At 38.6% G+C, this 21,634-nt stretch overlaps 2 protein-coding genes and 1 pseudogene across 2 annotated transcripts; 2 read left to right on the forward strand and 1 right to left on the reverse strand.

Moving 5' to 3' along the window:
* Nucleotides 1-8,210: 8,210 nt before the first annotated feature.
* On the reverse strand, nucleotides 8,211-9,585 carry LOC132066951 (protein MIZU-KUSSEI 1-like). The gene has a single exon (XM_059460135.1). The coding sequence runs from the start codon at nucleotides 9,566-9,568 to the stop codon at nucleotides 8,837-8,839; it is 732 nt and encodes a 243-aa protein (XP_059316118.1). The 5' UTR covers nucleotides 9,569-9,585; the 3' UTR covers nucleotides 8,211-8,836.
* A 4,237-nt stretch (nucleotides 9,586-13,822) lies between these two features.
* Nucleotides 13,823-14,802, forward strand: LOC132066354 (uncharacterized). The gene has a single exon (XM_059459678.1). It carries the CDS (start codon nucleotides 13,823-13,825, stop codon nucleotides 14,489-14,491), a length of 669 nt encoding a protein of 222 aa, XP_059315661.1. The 3' UTR covers nucleotides 14,492-14,802.
* An 81-nt stretch (nucleotides 14,803-14,883) lies between these two features.
* Nucleotides 14,884-21,188, forward strand: LOC132066355 (uncharacterized; annotated as a pseudogene).
* The last annotated feature ends 446 nt before the right edge of the window (nucleotides 21,189-21,634 follow it).

Here is a 21,634-nt window from a genome sequence, read left to right on the forward strand (position 1 = left end):
AGATCAATAAGCCGCTGTTGTCATTTTTCTGTACATGACAAATTCATAACATTATTATAATCTTTTCCAGTAGAGAAAGTAAGTTATCTCTTTGCAATATAAGAAATCGATAGTGTCTAAACATATATTTACATCAAATTATACTAACTTATCGTAGAAGTTAAAACTTGACGTATATACCACTTAATTAAAATTCATATTATTTAACCATATTTAGGTGATAAATATGACTGTAAAAGGTCAAAATGTTTTTCTTCCACCTATTGAATCAAATTTTCCTATAACGTTATTTTTAGACTTAAAAATTGTCCCTCCTTTAGCGACGCAAATATATGACATTTAATTAAATTTTACTTAAACACGTAACCTTTGTTTATTGGTCCACACTAATTCAATCAAAAGGACCCGACCCATCTATGACCCAACACAACTTAACGTAGCTAACCAATAAATCAATTTTTTACCTCCCATTTTCAACCAGTCCTGTACCAACAACTTTAAAAACCTATCTTAATCTTTGTCATGTTCATGGTGTCGCCAGCTGCTAAAAGATCAATTGAACTTGTAAATATATACAACGTTATTAAAAAGTCATGTAGATGATTAAATTCAATTCATGTGATCACTTGCTAGCATTCTGGGAAGCAGTCTGTCTTCATCCCAATTTATTTGCTTCTTTAGCTGTTGGTACAGAAAATAATTGAAAATGGGAGGTGACAAAAATGATTTTTTTCCACTTAAATGCTTTATAATTTAAAACAGATTTTGTGTTAGGTTGTTTCAGAATTTTATGTCTATAATTGTGATTTATCCGCATTGGAGCCCCACTGTATCCGGATTTGCGCTGTGTAGGGCCCCATTTGGAGGGAAGCGCTCCCTACCAAGGATTTTTTTCATACCAAGGGCTCGAGCCCGAGACCTCTGGTTAAGGGAGGAGCAGCCCCATCCGCTGCACCACATCCTTTGGTGGTGGACAAATTTAATTCAATAGATAGAATAAAAGCATTTTTGGAATATTTCTGATACAGTTAAAAATAATTTCGACCCTTTTCCATAAATATAAATATCGCTAAACATTCAAAATAAGGCCAAAGAAACATTCAAGCAGGCTAAACCCCCATAGCAACCTAGCAGAAGAGCTACTGCCGCATTTCATTGTGTCATCCTTATTAGAAGCTCTTCAATGATTTGAATGAGCATGCACATTGCATCTCTTAGGCATAGGCCAATAACCAGTAGTACTTTTGGCATGGTATCTTTATAGGAGGTTTTTGTTTTATGTCCCCTCCTTTTTAAATTGTTGAATTTTATGTACAAGGTAGGGTCAAACCAAACACCCGTGTTATATATAGGAGGTGAAAGCTTGACTAGATGGACTGATATAACAAAAGGTGATAATAGCAAATATAAAAAGACACATATCTTACATCAAAACGACAAAAATATCAGGTATGGTTAAATTTTTACCTAACGGGTATCAAAAAATTCAAGAAATTATTGAGGACTAGCTCCGGGAAGAATTTTAAGCTCAATATTAAAATGAGCACCAAATAGAAATCTATGTAAAAGTGTTTCAAAATCAAAACTCAACAAATTGTCAAGGAACTCTTTGCAACATTAGGATGCAGGAGGACTTCGGATACTCAGATGGAGCCTATATGGTAGATGTTCAATGTGGACTCAATCGAACCGAATATTTATGACATTCAGATAAAAATTTAACAAAAAATAATTTCTTAACCCATAACCTATACTATATTAAAAGCACAACGGACCTTAAAAATGTTGTTTGAACTTTTTCCGTTCATTAAAAGTCGCTACAGTAGACAAAATTGCCATTTACTATTTTTGTAACATTTAAAAATATTTTCAATTATAATTTTGATTATTAATTTTTTCCTGTTGGACTGGGTAAGGATTCCTAAAATATAGGACTTCAAATCAATTACTATATTTTATTACCTATCCCAGTATGCATAAAATATTTCTGACAGCTAATAAATGCAAATTTGTCCAGATTGTGTCCTATGCTGTAATGCACCAGAAACTAGACAACACCTCTTCTTTGAATGTGCATTCACTAAGGACTTATGGCAGAATATGTTGAAGTGGCAAAACTGGGACAGGAACATTCAGGACTAGGAATAGGAGTGGAAGTGGGTGCAACAACAGACTAGAGGAAAGAACCCACGGAAGATAATATTGAAGGCTAGCTTGGCTACTGTGGTCTATTGCATTTGGATTGAAAGAAACTTCAGAATTTTCCAACAAAATAGGAATACTAGGGAGCATATGCTACACCAGATGAAGGTGTATCTGTGCATCGGAGTCAGGCAGAATTGGAAGCTATATCAGTACATTAGCCATTTAGGCCCCTAGAGTTTTATTTCTATTGTTGTTTTGGTTATTTTTGACTGAACTGTACCTAGAGTATACGTAGAAGGATAGAGGATGAAGACAGAGGGGCTGAGACTGGATGTACCTCCCCTGGTTATGTAATTGTTCACTTGGTGGTTAAATAAAATTTCTTTAATTGCCAACAAAAAAAAAAAAATGCAAATTTGTGGTGGATTCTAATTTCAAAATCCTTAAAAAAAATCCTATTCAAGTAGGAGAATGCGTTTGAAGCTTTTACCTTCAATTAATTTGTAGAAATTATCTCATGAGTCATCTCCTATATTACTTCTTCAATCTTGATTGACTACAAGATCGAAGGGTACTAAAACATGTACAACATTTAGAGAAAAAAAATTGTTGGAATTAGTTGTGCAAGAGGCGCAAGAGAACAAGTATCTTGCAAAAGTAGTTCACGCCTTTCAAAAGCTTGATTTGGTGGAAGCACTTTTTTATGATGCCGTGGTAAATTATTGTTTAATGATATTTAAATTTTTGTGATTAAATAATGAAAGTGTTATGTCAAATTTGTGAGCATTTTTTTTAGTATATTATGCATTAAGTGGAGGAGGAAGATTCTCGCTGGTTATGACTAAATAATAGATTGATCACAATAAATATCCTAATGCTCATGATAATAATAACAATAATAATAATAATAATAACAATAACAATAATAACAATAACAATAACAATAACAATAATAATAATAATAATAATAATAATAATAATAATAATAATAATAATAATAATAATAATAATCATCATCAACATCATCATCATCATCATCATCATCATCATCATCATCATCATCATCATCATCATCATCATCATCATCATAATAATAATAATAATAATAATAATAATAATAATAATAATAATAATAATAATCTTTCATGTTGTTCTTTTTTTTTTTTTCCCTCTTTGCTTTGTTTTGGATGGGAGTGTGTGCAGGTATTAATTAACAGAAAAACCTCACTTTCGATTTAAAAGGTAGAATTCTAATTTATATTTTAATTTTGTTTTTAATTTATCAGTGTAAATTGAATTGTTGGTGTTGCTTTGTACACAACTGATCCATTGATTTTTTTATTTTATTTTTTAAATTTCGCTTCATCTTTCGTTGCTTACGATATACTGAGTGATTTTATTGTGTTTTAGGGATTTGATCTTGCACTTTCTTTCCACAAGTCTTTAAGGTATAACTTTTCCATCTTATCAATTTTAGCATGTTGAATATCAAATTTGTTATAATTTAATTATTTTTATTTTAAAAAAAGAAAATAAAGTGAAAGAGAATACATAGAAAACTATTTTTAAAAAATCGGCATTTCTTTACTTTTCTGTTTGAACTGTACCGAATTTTACCTTATATGAATCCGTTTGAATTTTTGAATCATATCGCTAAACTCTTCTATAGGATTTCGTTAAGCAAATAATTCTCACCATTATTAGTAGAACACATATCGAAAATTTTGCTATTTTTTAGAGGTAGTTCATCTTTAGTTTTGAGTTGTAATAATTAAGTAGGTTGAACTAAGGCTGTCAACTGGGCCGGGTTGGCCAGGGACTGGCCCACCTAACCCGACCCATAACCGGCCCCGCCCCCCAACCCGATAAGATAGTGGTGGGGGTCACAAGTGAAAAATTAGGGGATGCCGGACATGCCATTTAGCCAGGAAGCCCGGCCCACCAATAGCCCTGGTTCTGGCCCACTAGGGGCCCGGCCCGAACCACTTCGAATTAATTTTAAAAAAAAAAATATTTAAGTGCTATATTTGTGTATATCTTGTATATGTTAATGGTATATTTGTGTATATCTTGAATATGTTGTTGGAATGAAGACTCCCAATGGCTATTTAAGTGCTAAAAATTATAAAAAGTTGAGAATGTGATACAAGACTACATAAGTAATTTAAAATAAAACTTCAAACTTAAATTGATAACATTGCAAATTCAAAACATACAAACTTGAGCGGTTAACTTATTACAAATGAAAAGTTCAAAACGCTAGCATCGATGGAGAAATTTAAAGAGATAAACTTCAAAGTTCAATTTTGTGCCTTTTGTCCAAGTGCCTACGTAACGGACCGGTACCCCCAAAAACCGGTTCGGACTTATGGAGATATATTTGACCACAATGTTGACATTTAACATGTTCCTCGTCTACTCACTCAAAATGCAACCACGCCAGACTTGAAATTGATCTTCGGACTGGAGGAGGAGGTGGAGGATTACATTATCCATTAAATTTAAATTTTGAAATTTGAACTTGGAAGTTGGAAGAGAGAGAGAGAGAGATTTAGATGAGTAGGAAATTTAGTGAAAGAGGAGAGTAGGGAATTGTGAGATAATATGGAGAAGAATGAATGGTATTTATAGATTGAAAATAGGGCCAAAGTATAATTTAAGGAACTTGATGGTTAAAATAAAGTTGACAACAACTAGATTTTAAAGTATCAAATTTAATAAATTTTAGTATTAGATTTTAAAAAAAAAAAAATTAAAGGGATAACTATATGACATAACAAACATATAGTGGGTATTGACATTTAGTAGCTATAGTTTAACTTAATTACTTCTCATAGCAAACATTTGTATATTAATGACATTTAGTAACTATATATATATACACACACAAAATAGAATACCCATCACACTATTCACTGCCAACCCAACCCTCCCATCTCCCTCTCCCTCTCCCCTCTCCCCCACTATTCCGCCGCCATAGCTGCAGCCATCGCCGAAGAAGTCGCCGGAGCTTACTTCTCCGGCGAACCACAACTACTAAACCACAACCATTCTTCTCACCACAAAGAACAACACCAACCACAACCATTCTTTTCCTCTTCACTGCCAATAGCAACAATAGCAACCATCGCCAGAGAAGTTGCCGGAGTTTCTTCTCCGGCGAACCACAAAGAACAACACTAACCACAGCCAACCGGAGCTTACTTTCCTTTCGGTGAAGACTTTTTCAAATCTGAAGGTGACGGTGATGATGACGGAGAAAAGAAGGTGAACGAGAAGAAGGTGTACACAGATCTGATCGGAATTTTTGACCGGAAGTTTTTTTCCAGATCTGTGTATACATACAGTGTATACATACAATGTATACATATTTTTCGGAATTTTTCTTTCAGAGCTATGTATAAGTACATGGTATATAATATTTTTCGCGTTTTTCAAAAAAGATCTTTTTGTATACAAATGAATAGAGTGAATTAACGCCCGTATACAAATGAATACAATCAATTTTATTTTTTGTATTCAATATTTTGAGTGTCTTTGTTTTTTTTGGGTGTACATATGTTGTATACAGTGTTTTTCACCTGTTTTTGTTAATATTTTTGGTGTATCTATGTTGTATACGCCTGTATTTGTTGTATACATACCAAAAAATATAGTGTTTATTAATTTTTGGCAAATTTTAACTCGCTGTATACATGAATACAGTGTTGTATTCATGTATACAGCGAAAAAATAAAATTTATATACACGCGCTTTATTGCTGATTGTTGCTACCAAATGTAATTGGTGAAACATATGCTATGTGGCTTGAGTTAAGCCCAAAACTTTGTCATTTATGTTGTTTTTCCATAATTAAAATTCAACCTGGCCCACTAACTAAAATCCGACCCGGCCCACTTAGCCCACTATGTACTCCTACAGGGGTAGGGGGCTGGGTCGGACACCCCTTCCCTCCTCCAACCCGGCCCACTAACTATGGCCCGGCCCGGCCCCATGTGACCCCCATTTATATGGCCCGGCCCACTTGACAGGCTTAGATTGAACTTTATATTTTCATTGAGCATGATATTTTCAATTTCAATCAATCGGAGTACACAGACAAAATAAAGTAATTTTATTGTGTCTCTCAGCTTATGACTTTTTGATGCAAAAACAGGTCATGCTATTTGTTGCACGAGCAAATCAATAATAGGTCATGCTCGTTGTTTCCTCTATAATTTTTTTTTTTTTTTTTTGCAAGTCATATTATAAATTTGAGTGTGAAAATCTTCACAATTGTCGATACTTTTAATCTTGATGCTCAATACTAAAATAATCAGATCTTCAATCTCTATTACAAGTACTCATTTAACATGATTTCTAAGTTTATCCGTCTTTTCCTAATCCACTTTGCATTTGAATGAACAATAATGATTGATATATATGACTGGTATGCGATTGTATTTGATGTTATTTTGGTTTATTTATCTTTGGTTATCGATGCGTAATTAGCTTTGTTTACACAAAAATTAAGAATCCTAAACGTAAAGCATGCAAAGTGCAAACTGACAATTTTTTATTTTTTCCACACAAAAGATACTTCTTTTGATGTGAATTTCCTTTGTCAGTACTTCTTTTTTACAAACATATTATATTGAATAAATCAAATAAGGAAAGATATAATAATCTAAATTTTAGTTGATTTTAAAGTCATAAATATTAGGAGAATTATTGAATAACTATTAAAATATTTAGCAAAGTAAAAAAAAAAAAAAAAAAAAGGACTCTAAAAATAACAGTGAGTTATTTTTCCAAAAAATAAAAAATGTGAAATATTATAAAGATAATTAATAATAATTTGAGTAAAAATAGTAAATAACAATTTTGTCTATTGTAGAGTCTTTTTAAAGGAAAAGTTCAATCAACATTTTCAAGATCTTTCGTGCTTTTAAAAGACTCTACAGTAGACAAATTTTCATTTATTATTTTTACTCAAATTATTATTAATTATCTTTATAATATTTCACTTATTTTTTTCTTGAAAAAGTAAAAAACCCACGTTATTTTTGAAATCCTTTGACTTTGGCGAATATTTTAATAGTCAATCAACAATTCTCTTAATATTTAGGACTTTAAAATATAATATATTTGTAAACAAGAAATAGTTACAAAGGAAAATTACATTAAAAGAAGTATCGTTTGGGTGGAAAAAATAAGAAAACTCCCGGGTGCATGGTTTAGGTTCAGGATTCTTTCAATTTTTCTTTGTTCGGGATTCGTGCTACCAATTAGGAAACATTATAGGTTTAGAGTTCTATCAACAATTAGATTTTATCAATGTGTCGGTATCTGTTCTATATATATATATATAGGTTGAGGATTCTTTTTTTCTTTTTTTGTGAGAATGGAGTGACAACGAACAACAACATACCAAGTGAAATCTCACAACGTGAAGTCTGAGGAGGGTAGAGTGTACGCAGGCCTTATTCCTACCTTGGGAGGTAGAGAGGTTGTTTCCGAAAGACCCTCGATTCAAGAGAAAGCATGACAGAAAAGATCAAATAAGAACAAACAATTCAAAACAGTATGAAAATAAAAATTTTGCAGACCATTCAAGGTGATTACAAAAAGTTCTCCAACAAGAAAAAGAAATGAATGGCATGTACACGACGTCTAGGTTATAAGATTAGATTAGCTTATAGGAGTATATAACATGTGAATCCAAAAACTATAGTAAAAAGGAAAAAAAATAGAAATTAACGACTGACAAATTATGTAGCAAAATAATAAAATCCGTCGCTAAATTCAATTTTATTCTCTTTCAAATTCCTTACATTAGTAAATTTATTTTTCAAATTGACAGAACTCTTTAAGTATATAGATTTGATAAATAAGAAAATATTAGTGGTGAACGATAATAGAAATAAAGCAAATTCGATTATAATATAATGTTAAAGGTTGAATTGGAAAAATGCAAATTTAAAGTAACAATGATGAAATAGTATAACATAAAATATATTCTAAGTGAATTGTCATTATTTTGTTTGTTACACTTATTCTAACAGATGAAAACTCTCAATATTCTTTTATATATTAAGTAATTTCACTACTAAATAAACATGAATTATTGACGAAAAATTAAATAGTAAAATTGGTCGCTAATTCTCTATTTCTATTAACGATGAATTAGTAACTAATTATCAAAAAAAAAAAAAAAAAAAGACCTACGAGTAATTTAGCAACTGATTACTGACGAAGTTTGTAGCTAAGTCCATATTTTTTCTGTTATGTTTGTTGTCAAATGAGGTACACGTTTTGTCATGCACAAAGTGCGTACACTAAACTAGTATAATTTAAAAGTACAAAAAAGTTAATAATTAAGAATCTTAAAGATGAAGCATAAATCCGCCTCTATTACGAGAAGTAGAAAGGATAAAATGCAATATAGATGAGAAGCATACTTAGCTTGAACTGTAGATGAACATGAGAAGCATAATTTTGTTAAGATTATCGTATTGTTTTCCATTCTATATATAAAAACAAAGGAGGAAATTTTGAAGGTCTACTTGCCCTCCAACACGTTGTCACATTTTTGACATTACAATATATAGTTAAGGGTACTGAAAAGCTACTAGAACTAAAGTGATCGTTCCCAAAGGAAAAAAAAAAAAAAAAGATTAAAAAGAAGAATACTACTACTATTAGATGCTAATTAACTAAGAGAGCGTAGAAAGAAAATGCTTAGCTCTTGCCCCATATTTTCTTCAGGATCAACCAAATGGAAGGACTCTGAATCATTAGATCCATGAACCCTTTCAAATTTTCCTCTTAGATACATAATAGCATCATCATCATCATCATCATCTCTTTTTATTACTCCTTTTTCCCCATAAGTGATTCCAGCTCCAACAACTATTGACTCCATTTGTCTCAAAACTCCCAAATCAACTTTTGTAGGATTTCTTTTAGCTGCAAACCCTACTTTCTTTCCATTACAATACATACTCCAAATTGGCATAGACAAAAGAGACGACGACAAAGAAGAAGCGTAATCATTTATAGTACTCTCCAGCGCGATTCTCACTATCCCGTTTTGCATTTCGCGAGCAAGTGAAGTGGTTGAAACCGCGAGTTCAAGAAGAAGAATAGGGTTTGTGGATTTAGGGTTTGTCTGGATGCAAAAGTTGACTTTTCCTTTTCGCGAGCCAAAGATTGTGCCGGTAATGGTTCTGGCTGAGGATAATGGTGACAAGTTGTGTTGTTTGGAGTGTTGTTTGGAGTAGGGTATGTGTTTTTTAACGTCATTTTCCTCTTCAACGAAGATGCAGTTGCATCGGGGAGTCAGAAGTTCAATGAGCGAACGAAGATACCTCCATGAACGCACTTGTTTTTGGCAGTCCACAGAGGTTATGGGACTAGTGGCTGTAGGATATGAAGTTATCATGTTGATGAATGATAAATAATGAGAGGCTTATGGATTTGGTTTGGGAGATTGTTGTAGCTTTATATAAAGAAAATTCTAAGACAAATGATTTGGTTTCCAACTGTAGTCAATGAAGTCGGTGAAAACTTCGGAAAGTAGAGTTTAAATTTTCGTGTAAAGACAAACAAAATGTTTATATAATTTTTCTCATTTGGTGGACAAGTTTGGTATTTTGAGGATGGCGGTGGTGAAATCAGGAATTTCGCTAAATTTGTTTAAGATTTAATATAGTATATGTATAAAAATTGATTTTTGACTTATATATTGTGTATAATTTTTCATATATACTATGCAATTTTCTATAGAAGAGTGTTCAACTGATCATCTTTATCGTATGTGGCTAAGCCACTGCTGATAAAATGTACGTAACTAACAATCAGTAAATTAATTAATTAAAGTGCGCACAAGCTAACCGACCGTCACTATTAAAAATATAAAGGATTTTGTGATGATTAGTTCTGTAAAAGGAGATGAAGTGGAGAAAAGTTACATAAATAACACCTAAAAATGATCTTTAGGAGTGTTGAGCAGGGACTATGGAATCTAAGAATATAATGATGTGGCCATTATTAATGTAACCTTTTTCTCTTTGGCTAAAGGAAAAATACAGATGATGAATTGCAACTATTCTTGTCTTTTTCTGTCATCTTCTTACATCATGCAAATGTCCAAAACTTCACAGTAAGTATCATATTATTTTCCAAGCATGTTGTTATCTCCACTACTGAAGGTCTGTAGTGACTATTATCCTATAGAGGAAAAAATTGGACACAAATAAAGGAGACATGTTATAAAATAAAGAATATAAAGTAAATAAACCAGAGACAAGTATATAGATGGAGACTGACATATTATTCAACTTTGAACTGATATATAAATGAACTAAATTAACTTCCTATTTATAGAAGAAAAGAAGTTGATGCAAGGCTTTTCAGGAAGCTGCCGCGAAACTTTTCAGAAGCTGTTGGCAAGCTGCCTGCTTGAGCTACTTGCAAGCTATCTGCTTGAGCTACTTGCAAGCTGCCTGCTTGATTGCAAGCTTGAGGAAGCTGCTGCAAGCTTTTCAGGAAGCTATTGCAAGGCTTTTCAGGAAGTTGCTGGCAAGCTGCCTGCTTGAGCTACTTGCAAGCTGTCTGCTTAATTGTAAGCTTATCCAGTTGACTATATATTTGAATGGACATCCACAATACGGTCTATTTATAACACTCCCCCTTGGATGTTCATTTCGGGCAACTTTTGTGAAATATAGGCTTAAAGTGAAAAATGGTTGACCCAAAGTTGACTTTTGGGTAAACGGACCTTTTTCGAAATTTCATCGATTCCGAGAGGTCCGGATGGTCGTTTAGAACTTGTGTGTGTATTTGGTTCGGTTCCCAATGCACTCGGATGCATTTTGGGACTTGGGTTGGGAAATTGGAATTAAGGTATCGGGGGTTGACTCGGTCAACGAGACCTCCGTTGGAAATTTCGAGGCCACGGGCGCGTTCGTAGCGTGTTTTTATGTGTGTCTATGTGTATGGTATGTGAGCAGATGGCCTCGGGAATGGTCGGAAAATTTCGATCAAATTTGAAACTTGGGTAAGTTTTGGTGTCGGTGCCCGCTTTGGCGGCACACGTGCGCACCGCACGAGGGCGGTACCGTGTTGCGGGGCGGCCAAGCATTTTATGCTTGACCCAGCGGTCGAGGCCGGCCGATCGGCTCATTCCGGCGAAGTCCCGTGGCAAAGCGGGTGACGGGCAGTGTGTATAATTAATGAAGTGTTAAAAGCCTTTAGACCCTCATTTATTTCCATTTCGAAATTAGAGCTTTTGGGGACTGTTCTTGGAGATATTTTGGGAATACTCTTGGAGGTAAATCTTGCTATCCCTCTTCTATTTCATTAATCCTAATCATCATAGATTCCCCCTTTCCTTTAATAATCCCTTAGTAATGGAAGATGAAAGTGGGTTTTGATGAACTTTTCTCTAGGCTTATTAATGATGAAATTGATGGGGTTTATGTTAGATTTTGATGAATCTAAGCTTGTTAATCATATATCTTCCATTTCTAGTGTTGAATTTCGGAATCAAAGAGTTAGGGTTTATACCCAAATTGGGGGTTTTGCTTTAAATTTGAAATTGGGTAAATCTATGAGTTAATTTAGCAATTAGTGGTTGGGTTATGATCACCTAGTGCTTAATTTGATATTTTGCTTTCGAATTTCCCATTTTGCCCTTGTGGGCCTATTTTCCCAAATTTCTAGGGTTAGAATTGACCTAAATTGAATAGTAGCAATATTAGTATCATTCTTCATGATTTCTAATCTAGATTTCGAATATGCCTAGACTACTTTGGTTCTGAGGCTCAGCGGAAAGGCAAGGCAAAGGAGTGAGTTGTTGGTGTTGCGGTTCGGCCATCCAGGTAGGTTATGGCTTACCTTTGGTGAGACTTCGTATAGCAAAGCATATATTTAGATTATATTGTCGGAGACAACATGTGAACCTTCGGGTATGAAGTTGGGTTGGATATTGCCTTAGGTTGGGCCCTGTTGTGTGTTTGGGGCTAGCCACCCCGTTGTGTTGTGATTTGATTGTTCTATTGTGTTGGCTTGATGCCATGAGTTGTTGATAGATATTGGATTCTGTTTTATCATCTTGATTACGATATTGTTGGCGTACCCACTGTTGGTACTTGTGATTCGGTTATATTGTTGGCATACCCACTGTTGGTATTTGTGATTCGGATATATTGTTGGTATTTGTGATTCGTACCCATTGTTGGTACTTGTGATATTGAGCATGATTATTGATGTTGATACATGCATTGCACACACTCTCATTTTCATGATACCTTGTTGAGATATACGATGATACTTGATGACACACTTTGATGAGCTGGGCTCGATTTTACTTGAGTGACGTGAGATGGCCGATATCCGATGTTAGTTCCGAAATCGTTGATTGAGTGAGTGCATGGACTCCGCGGGTCCCCCAGAGTGGTGCCGGTGAGAACCCCCGTGGGCAAAGATCGGGGTCCCGTCGTATCTTTTGGGCAAAGATCGGGACGGGTGGCACTTAGACTTCGCGAGTCACACTGGGTTGTGCTACCGAGATGTCGATATTTTCGTCCGGAGTACATGTGTACACAACATTTGCATGGCATTGCATTGCATTCATACACTATTGCATTGCATTGCATTATGGCTTGATTTTGAGATGTTTTGGTGTTGTACTTGTGATGTTGGATTCGGACTTGATATATTCAGACTTGGCACATTTGGGATTAGATGCTTTACTTAGGCGATGACGTGTACTTGGATTCGATTACATTTGATTTATACTTGTTGGTTTATCTGCTTATCTGCTTTATTATCTGGATTGTGTTAGCTATGCTTAGTCGGCCGATGATGCCTACCAGTACTATTGTTTTGTACTTGACTACGCACTTGCGCATTCCTTTATGAATGCGAGTATCGAGTTGGATCTTTCTTATTTACACGTGGTGATAGTCGCTTCGACATTATCTTCGAGTTTCCGGGGTGAGCATGGCCGTTCGTTGCCTTGAAGACTTCTCTATCTTTATGTCCTATTCCCTTCAGAGACATAGAGACTTTATGTATTATTATTCCAGACTTGTATTATTCCCCTTTTAGATGCTCTTGTATTATTCAGACTAGACCATATATATATATATATATATATATATATATATATATATATATATATATATATATATATATATATCGTGAGACTTACGTATTTATTCTATTCCGTTGCTTGATTTAATTATTTATGTCTTAATTATCGTTGGGTTAAGGGTTCGCTTATCGAGGTGGGAGAGGTAAGTGCCCGCACGGCTTATGCCAAAATGGGTCATGACAAGTTGGTATCAGAGCCCTAGGTTACCCGGTCTATAATACAAGAGCGTGTCTAGTAGAGTCTCGTGGATCGGTACGATGAGCTCCGTACTTATCTGCGAGAGGCTATAGGACATTTAGAAAATCTCACTTTCTTTCATTCTTTCGTGCTACTTTATTCTAATTGGTATCTGGAAAGATCAAATTGGTATCTGACTCTTATCTCTTCTCTCACAGATGGTGAGGACTCGAGCTACGATGGCTCGAGGTCAGGTGCCAGAGCCCGTAGCTACGGTTGGCACCCGAGGGCGAGCGACAGCCAGAGGGCGTGGCAGAGTGAGAGGCGCGGGGCCGCCCGGGCCGGGGGCGGGGCTCTGCGATGGTACAATGGCGAGAGAGGTCTCCTTCTCTCGAGCCCGAGTATCAGCCGGATCGAGGCCAGGCCGCAGAGGATGGTGTGGCCCCAGCACGGACACAACCTGAGGTTACTTCTGATCAGGCCATGCATGATACTATGGCCAGAGTTTTACTTCATCTTGATGCCCAGCAGGCGGCAGCCGGTGTTACTACTCCCGGCGGGGGTTCACAGACCAGAGTTGGGGCGCAGACCCCTGAGCAGGGACCTACGCGGGTAGCACATCCCGCCGCAGCTATGGCTCCTCGCATTGATGCGATACCCGCTCCTGGTGATGATATTAGGCCCATGGAGGGCGCTGTTATGACTGCTTCTGATCAGGACCTTGTTGGGAGATTCAGGAAGTTAGAGCCGCCGAGGTTTGCTGGTACTTCGTCTGAGGATGCTTATGAGTTTATTCTTGATATGCACGAGTTGCTGCACCGGATGGGGATCGTGGAGACCCACGGGGTTGATTATGTGTCCTACCAGTTTCGCGGCGACGCGAAGACGTGGTGGAGGTATTTCGTGGCTTGCAGACCTGAGGGTTCCCCTCCTTTGACTTGGACTCAGTTTTACCGGGCCTTCCTTGAGAAGTATGTGCCTCGGTCTTTGCGAGAGGCGCGTAGGGAGGAGTTTTTGCATCTTGAGTAGAGGGGCATGTCTTTGGAGTCCTATGTGACCCGTTTTCTATATTTGGCCCGCTATTCTACTCCTTTGATCCCTACTGAGGCCGATAGGATCAGGCGTTTTGTTGGGGGACTAGTGGGCTCTCTACAGATTCCTTGTCTTCAGATGGAGTCTATGGGGGCTTCCTTCCAGTCCATTATCGAGCATGCTTCTATGGTTGAGGGCGCTAAGGCCCGTGCTTTTGGTGGTAGTGACAAGAGGCCACGTCAGACTGGCAACTTTGGGGGTTCTAGTTCGAGGGGCGCCGGTCAGTTTTCGAGGCCACCTCAGCCATATTTCGGCCGTCCGTGCATTCGGCATTACGAGGCTTCCCCAGTGAGCCACCCGGCGAGAGCTCCTGAGAGTTCGTTCTCCTGACCAATGGACAAGGCTGCTTCATCAGGGTCTTCAGCTTCTGTGTATCAGCATTCGTCTCCTATTACCTGTTATTCTTGTGGAGAGGTTGGGCATGTTGCTAGGAGATGTCCCCGACCCAGGCGGGATTATCAGCCGCCGAGGACTCCGACATCATCTGGTGGTCGAGGTGGGACTTCTCAAAAAGGCGGTGCTCAGTCAGGCCGCGGTGCTTCTCATGGTTCTAGAGGTGGTTCCCAGCCAGCTAGAGGTGGTTCTCAGAGTGCGAGAGGGGGATCTCAGGGTGGGCGTGGTGGAGCCCATTGTTACTCGTTTCCTGGTAGGCCCGAGGCAGAGGCCTCAGATGCTGTGATTTCAGGTACCATTTATGTCCGTCATAGAGCAACATCTGTGTTATTTGATCCTGGATCCACCTATTCGTATGTATCTACATTTCATGCCGTTGGTTGGGATTTGCCTTGTGATAGCATAGATATACCTGTTCATGTGTCTACTCCGGTCGGAGATTCTGTGATTGTTGATCGAGTCTACCGATCTTGTTTGGTTACTTTTATGGGGTATGACACTTGGGTAGATTTGATGATTCTCGATATGGTGGACTTTGATGTTATATTGGGGATGTCTTGGCTTTCTCCTTATCACGCGATCTTGGACTGTCACACCAAGATAGTCACCTTAGCCATGCCGGGCATTCCTAGGCTCGAGTGGAGGGGTACTCCTAGTCCCGCTTCGAAGAAGATCATTTCCTTCCTTCGGGCGAAGAAGTTAGTAAGTAAGGGGTGTTTGGCTTATTTAGCTCATGTTCGTGATACGACGGTTGCATCTCCACTCTTTGAGTCTATCCTTATTGTGAGCGAGTTCGCGGAGGTATTCCGTCGGATCTGCCGGGTATGCCACCCGATCGCGACATTGATTTCTGTATTGACTTGGATCCGGGCACTCGTCCTATTTCTATTCCGCCATATCGGATGGCACCTGCTGAGTTGAGAGAGCTTAAGGAGCAGTTATAGGATTTGTTGAGCAAGGGGTTCATTAGACCGAGTGTCTCCCCTTGGGGTGCTCCTGTGTTATTTGTGAAGAAGAAAGATGGGACCATGAGGATGTGTATTGATTACCGCCAGTTGAACAAGGTCACTATTCGGAACAAGTGTCCTATGCCTCGTATTGATGATCTATTTGACCAGCTTCAGGGTGCTTCGGTGTTTTCAAAGATTGATTTGCGTTTCGGCTATCACCAGTTGAAGATCAGGGCGGAGGATATTCCGAAGACAACATTTCGGACGAGATATGGCCACTATGAGTTTCTAGTGATGTCTTTTGGGCTTACCAATGCCCCGATTTGCATTTATGACTTTGATGAATGGCATCTTTAGGCCATTCCTTGATTCCTTTGTGATTGTGTTTATTGATGACATCTTGGTGTATTCCAAGAGTAGAGAGGAGCATGAGAGCCATCTTCGTTCTGTTCTTGGGTTGTTGAAGAAACATAGCCTATTTGCTAAGTTTTCTAAGTGTGAGTTTTAGTTGGAGTCTGTAGCATTCTTGGGCCATGTTGTGTCTAAGGATGGGATTATGGTTGATCCACAGAAGATTGAGGCTATGAGGGGTTGGGCGAGGCCCACTATTATTACTGAGATTCGTAGTTTTGTGGGTTTGGCCAGCTATTACCGTCGCTTTGTGAAGGGTTTTGCTGCTATTGCTTCATCTTTGACCAGATTGACTCAAAAGGATGTTCCCTTCCAGTGGATATATGATTGTGAGGAGAGCTTTCAAAAGCTAAAGCTTCTTTTGACTACAGCTCCGATCTTAGCATTACCCGTGGAGGGTAAGGATTTCGCCATCTATTGTGATGCCTCCCGTATGGGTTTGGGTGTTGTGTTGATGCAGGAGGGTAGAGTGATAGCTTATGCTTCCCGTCAGTTGAAGGTTCATGAGAAGAATTACCCTACCCATGATTTGGAGTTGTTGTTGTGGTCTTCGCTTTGAAGATTTGGAATCATTACTTGTATGGTTTCCATTGTGAGATTTTCACCGATCACCGTAGTCTTCAGCATGTGTTTACCCAGAGAGATCTTAATTCCAGGCAGCGCCGATGGATGGAGCTCCTGAAGGACTATGACATCTCTATTTTGTATCATCCCGAGAAAGCCAATGTGATGGCTGATGCCTTGAGTCGCAAGGCAGTGAGTATGGGGAGTTTAGCTCGATTGATTATTTTCGAGCGTCCGTTGGCCATGGAGGTTCAGACTCTGGCCAACAGCTTCGTTCGCCTTGATATTTCAGCCCGGGCAGGATTTTGGCTTGTGTAGAGGCGAGGTCGTCTTTATTGGATCGGATCAGGACTCATCAGTTTGAGGATGCTCAGTTGAGCAAGATTCGAGATAGAGTTTTGAGGGGTGAGGCCAAGGAGGCCGTGATTGATTCTGAGGGCATTTTGAGGATTAGAGGACGCGTGTGCGTTCCTCGTGTTGGTGATTTGATTCAGTTGATCTTGTCTGAGGCTCATAGCTCTCGCTATTCCATTCATCCGGGGCGACTAAGATGTACCGTGACTTGAGACAACACTATTGGTGGCGTCGGATGAAGAGAGATATAGTTGATTTTGTGGCTAAGTATGGGAAATTGTCGGCGGGTAAAGTATGAGCACCGGCGACCGGTGGGGTGCTTCGAGAGGATGCCCGTTCCGAGTGGAAGTGGGAGAGGATTACCATGGATTTTGTCACGGGTCTTCCGAAGACCCTTGGCAAGTTTGATTCTATTTGGGTGATAGTTGATCGGTTGACTAAGTCCGCTCACTTTGTTCCAGTTCAGGTTTTCTATACCGCGGAGAAGTTAGCCAAGATGTACATTCGGGATATTGTGAGATTGCATGGGGTTCCTATTTCTGTTGTATCTGATCGGGGTACTATTTTCACTTCCCGTTTCTGGAGGGCGTTTCATGAGGAGTTGGGTACCCGATTGGATCTTAGTACAACTTTTCATCCCCAGACTGATGGCCAGTCCGAGCGGACCATTCAGGTGCTCGAGGACATGTTGAGAGCGTGTGTTATTGATTTTGGTGGTCATTGGGATCAACACTTGCCATTGGTAGAGTTTGCGTACAATAACAATTATCATTCGAGTATTGGCATGGCGCCTTTTGAGGCTTTATATGGTAGGAGATGTAGATCTCCGGTTGGTTGGTTTGATGGATTCGAGGCTCGGCCTTGGAGTACAGATTTGTTGAGAGAGTCCCTTGATAGAGTGAGAGTTATTTAGGCCAAGCTTTTGGCAGCTCAGAGTCGGCAAAAGATGTATGCGGACCGAAAGGTCCGGGATTTGAAGTTTGCTATTGGTGACCAGGTTCTATTGAAGGTTTCACCCATGAAGGGTGTTATGAGGTTTGGTAAGAGGGGCAAGTTGAGCCCCAGGTATATTGGTCCATTTGAGATTGTTGACCGTATGGGTGATGTAGCTTATGAGTTGGCATTGCCGCCAGGCTTGGCGGAGTTCATCCGATTTTCATGTTTCGATCTCTGAAGAAGTACCATGCCGACGGTACCTACATTGTTCATTGGGATTCTATATTGCTTGATGAGAATTTGACTTATGAGGAGGAGCCTATCGCGATCTTGGATAGGCAGGTTCGAAAGTTGAGGTCAAAAGAGATTGCTTTTGTGAAGGTGCAATGGAAGCACCGTCCTGTTGAGGAGGCTACTTGGGAGACCGAGTCCGACATGCGTAGCCGATATCCTCAGTTGTTTACTGATTCAGGTATTTCCCGCTTCTTTTCTTTTATTCGCTCGAGGACGAGCGACGGTTCAATTGGTATCTGATGTAATGACCCGTTTGGTCGTTATAGTCTTTTTGACATTTTTGCCCTTTTTCGAGCATTGATTAGCTCATTTTTTACCCGAGGGGACCGTTGGCAAGCTTCTCAAGGTGTCTAGACCGGATTCGGGGAATTTTTGTGAAATATAGGCTTAAAGTGAAAAATAGTTGACCCAAAGTTGACTTTTGGGTAAACGGACCTTTTTTAAAATTTTATCGATTTCAAGAGGTCCGGATGGTCGTTTAGAACTTGTGTGTGTATTTGGTTCGGTTCCCAATGCACTCGGATGCATTTTGGGACTTGGGTTGGGAAATTGAAATTAAGGTATCGAGGGTTGACTCGGTCAACAAGACCTCCGTTGGAAATTTTGAGGCCACGGGTGCGTTCGTTGTGTGTTTTTATGTGTGTCTATGTGTATGGTATGTGAGTAGATGGCCTCGAGAATTAGTCAGAAAATCGTATTTAATTGTGAAACTTGATGAGTTTTCTGGTGTCTGGTGCCCGCTTTGGGACCTCCAGCATCGCGACAGCCGGGATACCGCCGTGCGGGGTCCAAGCATTTTATCCCCGCTTGACAGGGAGGGCGGCTAGAACTTGCTAATTGCGGTCCAAGTGTCGCTAAAGCGGGTGATAGGCAGTGTGTATAATTAATGAAGTGTTAAAAGCCTTTAGACCCTCATTTATTTCCATTTCGAAATTAGAGCTTTTGGGGATTGTTCTTGGAGATATTTTGGGAATACTCTTGGAGGTAAATCTTGCTATCCCTCTTCTATTTCATTAATCCTAATCATCATAGATTCCCCCTTTCCTTTAATAATCCCTTAGTAATGGAAGATGAAAGTGGGTTTTGATGAACTTTTTCCTCTAGGCTTATTAATGATGAAATTGATGGGGTTTATGTTAGATTTTGATGAATCTAAGCTTGTTAATCATATATCTTCCATTTCTAGTGTTGAATTTCGGGATCAAAGAGTTAGGGTTTATACCCAAATTGGGGGTTTTGCTTCAAATTCAAAATTGGGTAAATCTATGAGTTAATTTAGCAATTAGTGGTTGGGTTATGATCACCTAGTGCTTAATTTGATATTTTGCTTTCGAATTTCCCGTTTTGCCCTTGTGGGCCCTGTTTCCCCAATTTCTAGGGTTAGATTGACCTAAATTGAATAATAGCAATATTAGTATCATTCTTCATGATTTCTAATCTAGATTTTGAATATGCCTAGACTACTTTGGTTCTGAGGCTCAGCGAAAAGGCAAGGCGATAGAATGATTTATTGGTGTTGCTGTTCGGCCATCCAGGTAGGTTATGACTTACCCTTGGTAAGACTTCTAGATTATATTGTCGGAGACAGCATGTGAACCTTCGGGTATGAAGTTGGGTTAGATATTGCCTTAGGTTGGGCCCTGTTGTGTGTTTAGGGCTAGCCATCCCGTTATGTTGTGATTTGATTGTTCTATTGTGTTGGCTTGATGCCATGAGTTGTTGATAGATATTGGATTCTGTTTTACCATCTTGATTACGATGTTGTTGGCATACCCACTATTGGTACTTGTGATTCGGATATATTGTTGGCATACCCATTGTTGGTACTTGTGATTGAGTATGATTATTGACGTTGATACATGCATTGAGCACTGATTATTTGTTGATACATGCATTGCATGCACACTCATGATGATACTTGATGATACTTGATGAAACACCTTGATGAGCTGGGCTCGATTTTTCTTGAGTGACATGAGATGGAAGATATCCGATGTTAGTTCCGGAATCGTTGATTGAGTGAGTCCACGGACTCTGCGGGTTCCCAGAGTGGTGCAGGTGAGACCCCCCCGTGGGCAAAGATTCGGGGTCCCGTCTGTCTGTTGGGAAAGATCCGGGACTGGTAGCACTTATAATTCACGAGTCACACTGGGTTATGCTACCAAGATGTCAATATTTCCGTTCGGTGTACAATTGTACACAACATTTGCATGGCATTGCATTGCATTCATACACTATTGCATTGCATTGCATTATGGCTTGATTTTGAGATGTTTTGGTGTTGTACTTGTGATGTTGGATTCGGACTTGATACATTCAGACTTGGCACATTTGGGATTAGATGCTTTACTTAGGCGATGACGTGTACTTGGATTCGATTACATTTGATTTATACTTGTTGGTTTGTCTGCCTATCTACTTTATTATCTAGATTGTGTTAGCTATGCTTAGTCGGCCGATGATGTCTACCAGTACTGTTGTTTAGTACTGACCTGCACTTGCTGCATTTCTTTATAAAAGCAGAGTATCAGGTTGGATCCGCTTCCGTTACACGTGGCTGATAGTCACTTCAGCATTATCTTCGACTTTCCAGGGTGAGCATGGTCGTTCGCTGCCTTGAAGACTTCTCTATCTTTATGTCCTATTATATTCAGAGACATAGACACTTTACGTATTATTATTCCAGACTTGTATTATTTCCCTTTTAGATGCTCTTGTATTACTCAGACTAGACCACGGGGGTATTATTATTATATATATATATATATATATATATATATATATATATATATATATATATATATATATATATATATATATATCATGAGACTTACGTAATTATTCTATTCCGCTTTGAGTTAATTATTTATGTCTTAATTATTGTTGGGTTAAGGGTTCGCTTACTGAGGTGGGAGAGGTAAGTGCCCGCACGGCTTATGCCAAAATGGGTCGTGACAAAACCTTACTAGGAAAACCCAATAGGACAAAAACTTGTTTGAGGGGAAAAGTGTACAACGCATAGTCTACTCCCCCTGATGAAGACCACAATTCAGATGTCTACGTCTTCGCATTCCAATATTGTTTACCATCTTCTCAAAAGTTGAAGTCGGGAAAGATTTAGTGAACAAATCTGCAGGATTATCACTTGAACGAATTCTTGTACATCAATATCACCATT

The sequence above is a fragment of the Lycium ferocissimum genome, chromosome 8 (genome assembly GCF_029784015.1).
Source record: "Lycium ferocissimum isolate CSIRO_LF1 chromosome 8, AGI_CSIRO_Lferr_CH_V1, whole genome shotgun sequence".
In the NCBI taxonomy this organism is placed as follows: domain Eukaryota; kingdom Viridiplantae; phylum Streptophyta; class Magnoliopsida; order Solanales; family Solanaceae; genus Lycium; species Lycium ferocissimum.